Source organism: Lissotriton vulgaris, chromosome 11, assembly GCF_964263255.1.
Source record: "Lissotriton vulgaris chromosome 11, aLisVul1.2, whole genome shotgun sequence".
NCBI lineage: Eukaryota > Metazoa > Chordata > Amphibia > Caudata > Salamandridae > Lissotriton > Lissotriton vulgaris.
Genome location: NC_141699.1, coordinates 753,831,884 through 753,844,004, shown reverse-complemented (window position 1 = coordinate 753,844,004; position 12,121 = coordinate 753,831,884). Strand labels below are relative to the sequence as shown.

The 12,121-nt window shown below is 52.7% G+C and overlaps 1 protein-coding gene across 1 annotated transcript in view; it reads right to left on the bottom strand.

Moving 5' to 3' along the window:
- The window catches only part of FARSB (phenylalanyl-tRNA synthetase subunit beta), a 334,706-nt gene extending 322,815 nt beyond the window's left edge, over positions 1-11,891 (bottom strand). Inside the window, exon 1 of the mRNA XM_086943878.1 lies at positions 11,735-11,891. Coding sequence (XP_086800004.1) covers positions 11,735-11,792 — 58 coding nt within the window. The 5' untranslated portion in view covers positions 11,793-11,891. The remainder of the gene's footprint in view (positions 1-11,734) is intronic.
- Positions 11,892-12,121: the final 230 nt, after the last annotated feature.

The following is a 12,121-nucleotide window of genomic DNA, read 5'->3' as shown; positions in this document are numbered from 1 at the left end:
CAGCTCAGAGCGCACAGAGCGGGGGCCAGCAGGGGACGAGGGGTGCGCGCCTCACGGACTCCGTGTCCAGAGCGCGGCGCACTTTAGCAACAACAGTACCTTTAATCCTTGAAGGCGGGGGTCCGGGGCGGACGATGCCGGGGTTGATCGTAGGTCCCTCGTCGCGGTGTCTTCCTCGGTCGATCCGAGCGGCGGCTCGGCTCAGGAGGGCGGCGTTGCGGTGGGGGTCAGATCTTCCGACGAGGTGCTCCCGGCCTGGCAAGAGGGGGGGCAGGGCCCCGGACAGCAGTGTGAGGCGCGAACACAGCCTCTGAGCGCACAGCCGGTCGTCCTTCTCTCCCCACGCCGCTGCAGCTTGCAAACAGCGGCGGCTGGGGCTTCAGGGCGACTTCTTCTCCTGTGAAGCAGGCAGGCACAAGGCAGGGTCCGTTCTTGCGGTGCAGACCGCAGTTAGGCAGGCGACAGGCACGGTGCTGGGGCCAGCGAGGCTGGTCCTGGCGATGTCAGCTGGGGCCTGCCAGGTAGCAGTTGCGGTGCTCGGCTGGACGGGGGTGCCAAGAGCCTTTCAGAGGGCACAGCGATTCTCTCACGGCGCACTCCGCTTCTCCTCAGTAGTGGTGCAGGACAGATGCACGACTCACAGCAGCTTTCTCTTCCAGGGTAGCGCCCACTGTTCCTGGGGCGCTGGTCAGGGGGCAAGTTCACAGCAAGCCCTTGGAGATCTTGGTAAAAGTTTGGCACAAGTTGAATAAAAGCAAAGTCTTTCTTCTCCTGCTCTCCTTCAGCAGCAAGGCACCCACCACAGGCCAGTCTCTTGGGATCAGAGTCAGTACTTCTCCATGCAGCTTCCAGGGTCCTTCTTTTCAGGCAGAGCTTCTTCTTTGCGCAAACTGGATCTAATTTACAAGGAGCAGGGCTCCTACTTTTATACCCAGTTTCTTTTGTTCTTACAGGCCAGGGGGGCCTTTGCATAACTGTTCTCAGTCCCTGAGCACTTGTGGTGGGTACTTCTGCTTCTGCATTCAGTGTGAGGGCAGGCACATCAGCCGCTCCCCAGGGGGGCGGAGCCGGCATTGTGAAGACAGGGGCAGCTTGAGCACTTTGTTGACAAGCTTCGGTCCTTCCTGGGCCAGGTGCAGGCTGAGTCATCAGTCGCTCCCCAGGGGGGCGGAGCCAGTATTGTGGAGGCAGAGCACATCCTGATGCATCACTCAGGGAAAACTCCCACCACCCACTAAAGTGTCATCTTGCTATTCACAACCTGTCAACTCCCAGCCCTGTCACTCACACACTCAGACAGTCAGATACACACAAGAGCAGAGGCGGGCTGAAATGGTTAAGCAAGCAAATGCTAACTTTCTAAAAGTAGCATTTGCAAACCCAGGATATTAAAATAAACTTTACTAAAAGAAGTACTTTATTATTCTGAGTTCAGGCATACTAAACATGACTCTCTACCATGTTCCCTGAGCCTGCTGGGATTATAGAGTGTAATAATTCCAGCAGCCCATTCTGGCCTAAAGGAAGCAGGTAGCCTTACAATAGTGAAAAACGAATTTGGTTGTAATTCACTACTAGGACATGCCACACACATCAGGGCTTGTCCTACCTTACACTTACAATGCACCCTGCCCTCAGGCCTACCATAGGGGTGACTGATATGAAGTTAAGGGAAGGTTTAGAGGCTGGCAAGTGGGTGCACATGCCCAGCCAGCATGACAGTACCAGACCAGACTGCACGCAGGTTCTGCAATGGCAGACCCTAGACACATTTTAAGGCTGCTTCTGTGGGTGGCGCAACCAGCGCTGCAGGCCCACTAGCAGTATTGGCATTTACAAGCCCTGGCACTCCTGGTGCACTTTACTAGGGACTAACAGTAAATCCAATGAACCAATCATGGACATCAATCACATGTACAATTTTCAGTAGGGAGCACTTGCACTGCGGCACGGGTTGGCCGTGGCGCAGTGCCCTGAGTAGCGGACACCAGCAAAACATCTGAGGCACAACAGCAAAAAGTGGAAGGGAAACTCACGCCAAGGTGCCAGGTCTAACACGTGTCCCCTCCAGCTGAAATGTGGGGGGAACTACCCTTCCCCAGGGAGTTCCACATCACTAAGGCGGAAAAATATGGACAGACCATCAGCATTGGCGTGATCTGTGCCAGGGCGGTGTTCCACCGTAAAGTCCATACCCTGTAGGGAGATGGACCACCTCAACAGTTTTGGGTTCTCACCCCTCATTTGCATCAACCATCTGAGGGGCCTGTGGTCTGTCTGAACCCGGAAGTGAGACCCAAACAAGTAGGGTCTTAGCTTCTTCAGCGCCCAGACCACAGCAAATGCTTCTCGCTCTATTGCACTCCACCTACTTTCCCGTGGAAGTAACCTCCTACTGATGAAGGCTACAGGTTGGTCCCAGCCCTCCTCAGTCATCTGTGAGAGAACAGCCCCTACACCATGCTCTGAAGCGTCTGTTTGCACTATGAATTCCTTGGAGAAATCAGGAGCCAGAAGCACGGGCGCCGTGCACATGGCAGTCTTCAGGGTGTCAAAAGCCTTCTGACAGGTGTCAGTCCAAATCACATTCCTGGGCTGCTTCTTAGAAGTCAGCTCTGTCAAGGGGGTCACAATTGTGCCATAGCCCTTGACAAACCTCCTGTAATACCCAGTGAGCCCCAGGAAGGCTCTCACTGCAGTCTGGGTCTTGGGGGGTTCCCAAGCCAGGATGGTCTCAATTTTGGGTTGCAAGGGTGCCACCTTGCCACTCCCCACTTGGTGTCCCAAGTACACCACTGAACCCTGCCCAATCTGGCACTTGCTTGCCTTGATTGTGAGGCCTGCCTTGCGCAGGGCCATCAACACTTCCCAGAGGTGTCGCAGGTGTTCTGGCCAGGTGCCACTGAACACCGCGATGTCATCCAGGTAGGCGGCACTGAACTCATCCAGCCCAGCCAACACCTGGTTGACCAATCTCTGAAAGGTGGCAGGGGCATTCTTCATTCCAAATGGCATAACCCGGAACTGGAAATGCCCATCTGGTGTAGAGAATACTGACCTCTCCTTTGCCCCATCGGTCAAGGCGATCTGCCAGTACCCAGACGTTAAATCAAACGTGCTGAGGAACCGGGCAGCCCCTAGCCGATCAATGAGCTCATCAGCTCTGGGGATGGGGTGCGCGTCAGTCTTGGTGACTGAATTGAGTCCTCTGTAGTCCACACAGAACCGGAGTTCAGGTGTGGCTCCCGGCGCAGCAGCCTTTGGGACCAAGACCACGGGGCTGGACCAAGGACTGCTGGAAGACTCAACCACCCCAAGGGCAAGCATCTTGGAGACCTCCTCCTTGATGCAGGCCCTGACCCTGTCAGTCACTCTGTAAGCCTTATGCTTCACAGGTAAGCTGTCTCCTGTGTCCACATCATGGACGCACCAATCTGTGACACTAGGAACCAGGGAGAACAGATCTGGAAACTGCCCCAGCAACTGGCGGCAGTCTTCCTGTTGTTCAGCGGTCAGGGTGGGTGAGAGGTGAACTCCATCCACTGACCCATCTTTCTCACAGGCCACTAAGAGGTCAGGGAGAGGCTCCGACTCCTCCTCCATTCCATCATCAGTTGCCAACAACATGCCCACTTCGGACCTTCTCAAGTGGGGCTTGAGGCGGTTGACATGTAGGACCCTTAAAGGGTTCCTGGGCGTCTTCATGTCCACCAAGTATGTCACTGGGCTCTTGCGCTCCACGACCTCAAATGGTCCTGTCCACTTATCCTGAAGTGCACAGGGTTCCACTGGGGCCAAGACATACACCTCTTGTCCAGGATGAAGCTCTACCAGAGTGGCATTCTGGTCGTACCACCGCTTCATTTCCTCCTGGCTGGCTTCCAGATTTGCCTCAGCAAGTTGTCTGAAGCGCCTGGTTTGGTTTCTGAAGGCCAGCATGTAGCTATATACATTCTGGGGAGGTTTCCTGGGAGATTGCTCCCAGCCTTCCTTTACCAAACTCAGTGGTCTTCTCACGGGGTGACCATACAGCAGTTCAAAGGGGCTGAACCCTAGGGACTTCTGTGGTACCTCGCGGTATGCAAAGAGCAGGCATGGCAAGAGGACGTCCCACTTACGCCTCATTGGACCTTCCAGGCCCATGATCATGCCCTTCAGGGTTCGGTTGAATCTCTCAACCAACCCGTTTCCTTGGGGATGGTAAGGTGTGGTGAATTTGTAGGTTACACCACACTCTTGCCAAAGGGACTTCATATACTTGGATATGAGGTTGGTCCCCCTGTCGCTCACCACCTCTAGAGGGAATCCTACTCGTGAGAAAATTCCCATCAGTGCACGCCCCACCACGGGGGCCGTCACTGACCTCAGAGGGATGGCTTCAGGGTACCGGGTGGCATGATCCACCAAGACCAGGATGAACCTGTTGCCCATGGCTGTCTTGGGGTCCAGAGGCCCAACAATGTCAATACCCACTCGTTGGAATGGAGTACCGACCACAGGGAAGGGTTGGAGGGGAGCCTTGTTCTTCCCTCCGCTCTTCCCACTTGCCTGGCAAGTTGGACAGGTCCTACAATGAGCATCTGAGCTCTTGTGCATTTGGGGCCAGTAAAAGTGGGTGACAAGCCTGTCATAGGTCTTGTCCATCCCCAAATGTCCTGCTAAAGGCACATCGTGAGCCAGACCCAGTAGGAAGGCTCTGAACTTCTGGGGTACCACCAGCACACGGGCTGACCCAGGTTCAGCAGCCTTAGGCTCTGAATACAGGAGGTCATTCTCCCAGTACACATAATGTGTTTTGGCCTGAACACCATTGGCCTGGTCTGCAGCCTGCTGCCGCATACCCACGAGAGAAGGGCATTCTTTCTGCTCCCTGCAGAATTCCTCCCTGGAGGGTCCTCCTTCTTGCTGCCAATGGGTCAGCTCAAGCAGGTCCCCCAGTTCAGCAATCTGTTCCCCAGTAGGCTCCAGGGCATCCCCCTCAAGGTCTGCTTCCTCCTGGACCGTGGGAACTTCAGGGGCCGGTTTCCCGCGCCCCCTGCGCCTTCTCCCTAAGGCCGGTTCCTGAGCCACTCCTTCAGGCCCTAGGACCTCTTGATCACCCCTACTGGCTGCCATTGACCGGGTGGTCATGCACGCCCAGTCAGGTAGACCCACCATCTTCAGGTGAGTCGTCTTCTCCACCTTTTCCCAAGGGGAGTGCTCCAAGTCATTCCCTAGCAAACAGTCTACAGGCATGGCTTCTCTCACACAGACCTGCAGAGTACCAGAGACCCCCCCCCACTCGAAGGGAACTTGAGCCATCGGACACTGACTCTCTGAATTGTCAGCATTGACAACCCTACAGTAGGCATGGGGTACAACCTGCTCCTGAGACACCAGGTGATGCCTCACTGCAGTCACACTGGCTCCTGTGTCTCTAAGAGCCTCAGCTTTCTTACCATTGATGGTAACCACCTGCCCATATTTCTTAGTGTTAGAGGGCAGGTAGTTTGTAGGGACCATTTCACTGTCTCCTAGTGAGAATAGGGTCATCTGAACAGGATCTCCACCCCCCGGGACCATCACTTCTTCTCCTAAGTGAACACTAGTCACTTGTCGGGGCGGAGCACCAGTGGGTGCTGGTTTTCCAAACAGGCGACACTTGGGGTCACTGGATATGTGCCCCGGGTCACCACATTTGAAACAATTGAAGGGCCCCTTTGGAACAGGTCTACCTGTCGGGGCCCCATTCTGCTTTGGGGGTGGGGGAGGCTGAGAACCTTTCTGCTGGTCCCCTTGGGGATTACTTTGGGGGCCTTTTTGGAACCCTTTCTGTTTTCCCTAGTCCCCCCCACTCTTCTGCTGGGGACCCTGCCCACCCTTGGCGGAGTCTCCCACTGGACCCTTGTGGACCCTGGTGCTGAGCCAGCGGTCCGCCTCCTCAGCAAGCTTCCTCGGGTTGGACAGCTTGCTATCTATCAGGTGCTGGCGTAACTCAGGAAAACAGTGATCAGACAAGTGCTCCCATGCAATTAAATCAAAGAGACCTTGAAAATCATTCACTTTGTTACCCTTCACCCAACCATCCAGTGCTCTGCAAAAAAAAGTCACATACTCCACATACGTATTCCCAGGCCGCTTAGTACACCCCCTAAACTTCTGTCTATACATTTCAGGGGTAAGCCCATACCTGGTCATTAAAGCTTCTTTCATATGGGGATAGGATCTCTGGTTTTCAGTGGGCAAATCTAGCAGGGTGTCCCGCCCTTCGCTAAGGAACCTTCCCCACAACCCTGCTCCCCAATCCTTGTCAGGGACCCGGTGGGAGGACATGGCTACCTCATATGCCCTAAACCACTGTCCTATGTCATCCCCCTTAAAGAACTCCTTTACTACATCTTTGGGGATGTGCACTCTAGACTCTACCTGCACCGGCGTTGCGCTGCCACCAGAGGGAGGGTTCTCCAAACTTTTCTCCTTTAGATTTATCTCCCTCATTTTCACTTCATGCTCCATTTGGAGTTTTCGATTTTCCAGAGCCATTCTTTTGCTCTCACGCTCCAGTTGGCCCTTCAAGTTTAATTCTGCCAGCTTCATTTCATGATCCCTGGTTGCCTTCCTGTCTGCCAGCTCCTCTGGCGACAGGCCTCTGCCAAAGCTATGGACGCTCTCCACTCTGTCAGGTACCACAATATCCTCAGGTGACTCCCTTGATTCAATCCAGGCTTTCAGGGCTCTGTGGTAATCATCCTTGTTTTTGCACCCTGCATGTGGAACCTTGAATTTCTTAATAAAGCTCCATAGTTCTTTTTTCTTGTAGTCATCCAACTTTGAGGCGTCCCATTCTATCTCCAACACACCAGAGGTCGTGGATTCCGCCCCATCAAGGCTGTTTGTGCCTGGCATGATTTCAACACTAGGGATCTTCTCTTGGCAAAATTAAAAAACAAAAAAGTCTGTGGCTAAGTTACTGGACTGTAATCACTATGCAATGGTCAGTAGCTAAGGTAAAACACTGCAAATGTAAATTTGCGATCCTCACCGCTGCGTCCAATGTAGGAAGGGGGAGTCTCTCGTTGGCGCAGTGCAGCACTGGCGACAAGCAGGGACTCTCTCTTCCTCGTCAGGGCTGAGGGTTACCTTCAAGACAACCTCTGCTTACCCTCTAGGTAGTGTGGCTTAAGCAGTCTTAGGCTAATCTCTGGGGCACATAGGGTTAAACATTTGCAATATTACACCATCACCACCAACCCACCACACAATGACACCAAACTGTATTTTGTAAAAATATATATTCTTTATATAATTTCAAGCAGGCTTGTAAATACAGTTGTTCAGGTTATTTTTCAGGATTCCAGTTTACTCTTCGACATATACCCCAGTTCTTGTTCAGTTTGTAATCAAAAGCAGTCTTTACCCTTCAAAAAGAGTGTCACAGTTCCTGAATGCGATCTTTGGGGTCTTTTACCCCGTTCCAGGACAGTACAGCGCTTTCTAGGGCTTCTGGGCGCTGTACCCGGCTTTGGATGCAAGTCCCTATCAACCCTCACGCCTTCCGCGTGAGCAGGGGAGCGCGGCGTTCACTCCGATGGCCGAGAGGAGGCGTACCGGCCTCCCAGTCACCGTTACAGGCGCACAATTCTTAGCGCACAGGGTTTGGCAGCCAAAGAGCGGACCTTCGAATGTGGCACTCTCAGGGAAGGGGCCCTTCAAGGATGGGGCAAGGTTGGCAGAGTACCGACTCCCCTTAGGGCGTTAGGGCACCTCGTAAGCTGAGAGGCGTTCCGCTGGCAGTGCGTCTCGAACTGGGCTGCGGGACGGCTTCCCAGAGTCTCGCAGCTCAGAGCGCACAGAGCGGGGGCCAGCAGGGGACGAGGGATGCGCGCCTCATGGACTCCGTGTCCAGAGCGCTGCGCACTTTAGCAACAACAGTACCTTTAATCCTTGAAGGCGGGGGTCCGGGGCGGACGATGCCGGGGTTGATCGTAGGTCCCTCGTCGCTGTGTCTTCCTCGGTCGATCCGAGCGGCGGCTCGGCTCAGGAGGGCGGCGTTGTGGTGGGGGTCAGATCTTCCGCCGAGGTGCTCCCGGCCTGGCAAGAGGGGGGGCAGGGCCCCGGACAGCAGTGTGAGGCGCGAACACAGCCTCTGAGCGCACAGCGGGTCGTCCTTCTCTCCCCACGCCGCTGCAGCTTGCAAACGGCGGCGGCTGGGGCTTCAGGGCGACTTCTTCTCCTGTGAAGCAGGCAGGCACAAGGCAGGGTCCGTTCTTGCGGTGCAGACCGCAGTTAGGCAGGCGACAGGCACGGTGCTGGGGCCAGCGAGGCTGGTCCCGGCGATGTCAGCTGGGGCCTGCCAGGTAGCAGTTGCGGTGCTCGGCTGGACGGGGGTGCCAAGAGCCTTTCAGAGGGCACAGCGATTCTCTCACGGCGCACTCCGCTTCTCCTCAGTAGTGGTGCAGGACAGATGCACGACTCACAGCAGCTTTCTCTTCCAGGGTAGCGCCCACTGTTCCTGGGGCGCTGGTCAGGGGGCAAGTTCACAGCAAGCCCTTGGAGATCTTGGTAAAAGTTTGGCACAAGTTGAATAAAAGCAAAGTCTTTCAGTCTTTCTTCTCCTGCTCTCCTTCAGCAGCAAGGCACCCACCACAGGCCAGTCTCTTGGGATCAGAGTCAGTACTTCTCCATGCAGCTTCCAGGGTCCTTCTTTTCAGGCAGAGCTTCTTCTTTGCGCAAACTGGATCTAATTTACAAGGAGCAGGGCTCCTACTTTTATACCCAGTTTCTTTTGTTCTTACAGGCCAGGGGGGCCTTTGCATAACTGTTCTCAGTCCCTGAGCACTTGTGGTGGGTACTTCTGCTTCTGCATTCAGTGTGAGGGCAGGCACATCAGCCGCTCCCCAGGGGGGCGGAGCCGGCATTGTGAAGACAGGGGCAGCTTGAGCACTTTGTTGACAAGCTTCGGTCCTTCCTGGGCCAGGTGCAGGCTGAGTCATCAGTCGCTCCCCAGGGGGGCGGAGCCAGTATTGTGGAGGCAGAGCACATCCTGATGCATCACTCAGGGGAAACTCCCACCACCCACTAAGGTGTCATCTTGCTATTCACAACCTGTCAACTCCCAGCCCTGTCACTCACACACTCAGACAGTCAGATACACACAAGAGCAGAGGCGGGCTGAAGTGGTTAAGCAAGCAAATGCTAACTTTCTAAAAGTAGCATTTGCAAACCCAGGATATTAAAATAAACTTTACTAAAAGAAGTACTTTATTATTCTGAGTTCAGGCATACTAAACATGACTCTCTACCATGTTCCCTGAGCCTGCTGGGATTATAGAGTGTAATAATTCCAGCAGCCCATTCTGGCCTAAAGGAAGCAGGTAGCCTTACAATAGTGAAAAACGAATTTGGTTGTAATTCACTACTAGGACATGCCACACACATCAGGGCTTGTCCTACCTTACACTTACAATGCACCCTGCCCTCAGGCCTACCATAGGGGTGACTGATATGAAGTTAAGGGAAGGTTTAGAGGCTGGCAAGTGGGTGCACTTGCCCAGCCAGCATGACAGTACCAGACTGCACGCAGGTTCTGCAATGGCAGACCCTAGACACATTTTAAGGCTGCTTCTGTGGGTGGCGCAACCAGCGCTGCAGGCCCACTAGCAGTTTTGGCATTTACAAGCCCTGGCACTCCTGGTGCACTTTACTAGGGACTAACAGTAAATCCAATGAACCAATCATGGACATCAATCACATGTACAATTTTCAGTAGGGAGCACTTGCACTGCGGCACGGGTTGGCCGTGGCGCAGTGCCCTGAGTAGCGGACACCAGCAAAACATCTGAGGCACAACAGCAAAAAGTGGAAGGGAAACTCACGCCAAGGTGCCAGGTCTAACACCCTTCTGCCTCTTCTACCCACAATAACTGAAAAGGCTATTAACAGACACATATCTACTTACATATAGGTTAAGCATCTGTTGGACCCTACCTAATCTGGATTCAGACCAGGTCGTAGCACAGAGACAGTACTCCTAGCTATGACCCATGAAGTCTGTATGATATTAGATCAGGGAAGATCAGAAGCACTGCTCCTTCTGGAACCTTCGAAGGCCATCAACACTGTATCCCATCCGGTGCTAATCGATTGGCTCACTAACCTAGGAATTTGTAGTATGGCTTGTGGCAGGCTTTCAGTCTTCTCTGTCCAATAATTTTCTATCATCCCCTTTAGATCTGAAAAATTATCTTCTAAATGTGGACTACCTCAGGGGTTTTTCCTGACCCCTAATTTGTTCAATATTTACGTGACTCACCTGACTACAATGGTAAAACCCTTTGAGATTGCCCTCATATCACATGTAGAAGATATGCAAATAACTGTTTCCATCTCAAAAGAACATAAAGGACACCAACGTCAACTTCGTCAACTATATGACAGCACACTGGATGATGGCTAATCACCTCAAGCTGAACAGTGATAAGACTGAGATTTCTTTGTTTGGTAGTTGGTCACAGACCACGGAATATGTCTGATGAATCTGAAAGCACCTCTTCCCACACTACTCATGCTAAAAATCTATGAGTGATTACAGATGACCAGCTATTTCAAAGAAAATCAATACTGTTGCATAGCTGCCAACTGTCCAGCTTTTGCCGGGACAGTCCCGACAAGTTGGAGACTGTCTTGGTAATTCACTATTCTGGGACAGTCCGGCAATTGCAATGAGAATGTCAAACTTTAGGCCAAAGTAGCAGAGTTGGAAAAAGTCTCCAAAGCAGATGAATGGGAGAATGTTTCCAACTCAGCTACTTTGGCCTTACCTTTAAAATTCCCATCTCAATTCCCTGCAATTCTGTCTTTATTGAGTAGACCCCAAAAAATGCACTATCATAAGCGGGAGGAGTTCAATTATGATAATTATATGGGTAGGGCGGAGTTTTGGGGCAGTGGGTATGGTAAATTTTAGAGAAATTCATCGATAGCTGCGCTGCAAAGTGTCCATGGAAATTGTTTCAAATGTTGGCAACTATGTTGTTGCAGACACCTGCTTTGCCTTCGTTAATGAATAAAGAAAATATTTTCCCCTCCTCGGCTAGACTGCTTCCAGCGCCAGTTAGAGATATATACTGTATCATAGGCTTCACAAAGCAGAAACATAAATAAATCACAACCAAAGTATTTTACCCCACGAGACAAGATGCCTCACGCCAGCAAACTGCAAGGACGGAATTGCCTAGCAGGTATGTGACTACCAATCTCATAAACTTGGATTATTTAGGGGTTAAGCACTATGTATTAACCACAAACAAATACACAACTATGTAGGTCCTATTGCTAATCGAGGATGCTGAGTTGAGCTGGAAAACAGTAAGCTAAAGGGGGTGTCCAGACATCAATGACTGGGAAAGCCTGTGCCAGTACTAGTCCCAGCGCTACGAATGATGCAATCTCATTACAATCGGTGCCTGGGTCTCTATCCAGCTAACCCGGACACCACTGTTTACGTCTGGCTCCTGCCTCTAAAACACTTGAGCGAAACAACAGCAGCGCCCCAACATACAAGGACACCGCTGAGGCTGTCTGGAGCACTCTCTCTCTTTACCACACCCCAAAACACTGCGGGGAAGGGGAGGCTTTCGGAGTGAGCCAGGGTGAAGGATCCCTCATACGGCTCACATGCGCTCCTGTTGTGCCAGAAGCCCTGTCTCGCTGCCACCTGCAAAGTGTCACAAAAGCCACCCCATCTCACACTTACTGTAAGTCCGGCCGAGCGACTCAAACAGCAAGTCCCGCTTCACGCTGACAGTCGGCATGGCTGTAACACACACGGAACCACACACCGGCTCCCTGCTCAGTGCCGACAGGAAAGGGAGTAACACGAGCAACGCGCCGCCCAGTCACAAGTGACGTGCGCATTGGGTTCCCATTGCAACCCGTTCCGCTTGTCCGCAGTGCGCATGCGCAGCATAGCTGCGTGTCGTGCTTGAGTGTCTCTGTCGTTCCTGTCAAATATTGCAGTACAGCGCTTGCGCACAGTGTAATTAATTCGACTTGGGATAAAATCGAGATTTTATTTTCAGTTCAAATAAGAGTAGCGCCGACGTTTTTGAAATAATAAGGCACATAATGATGGCCATGTTTT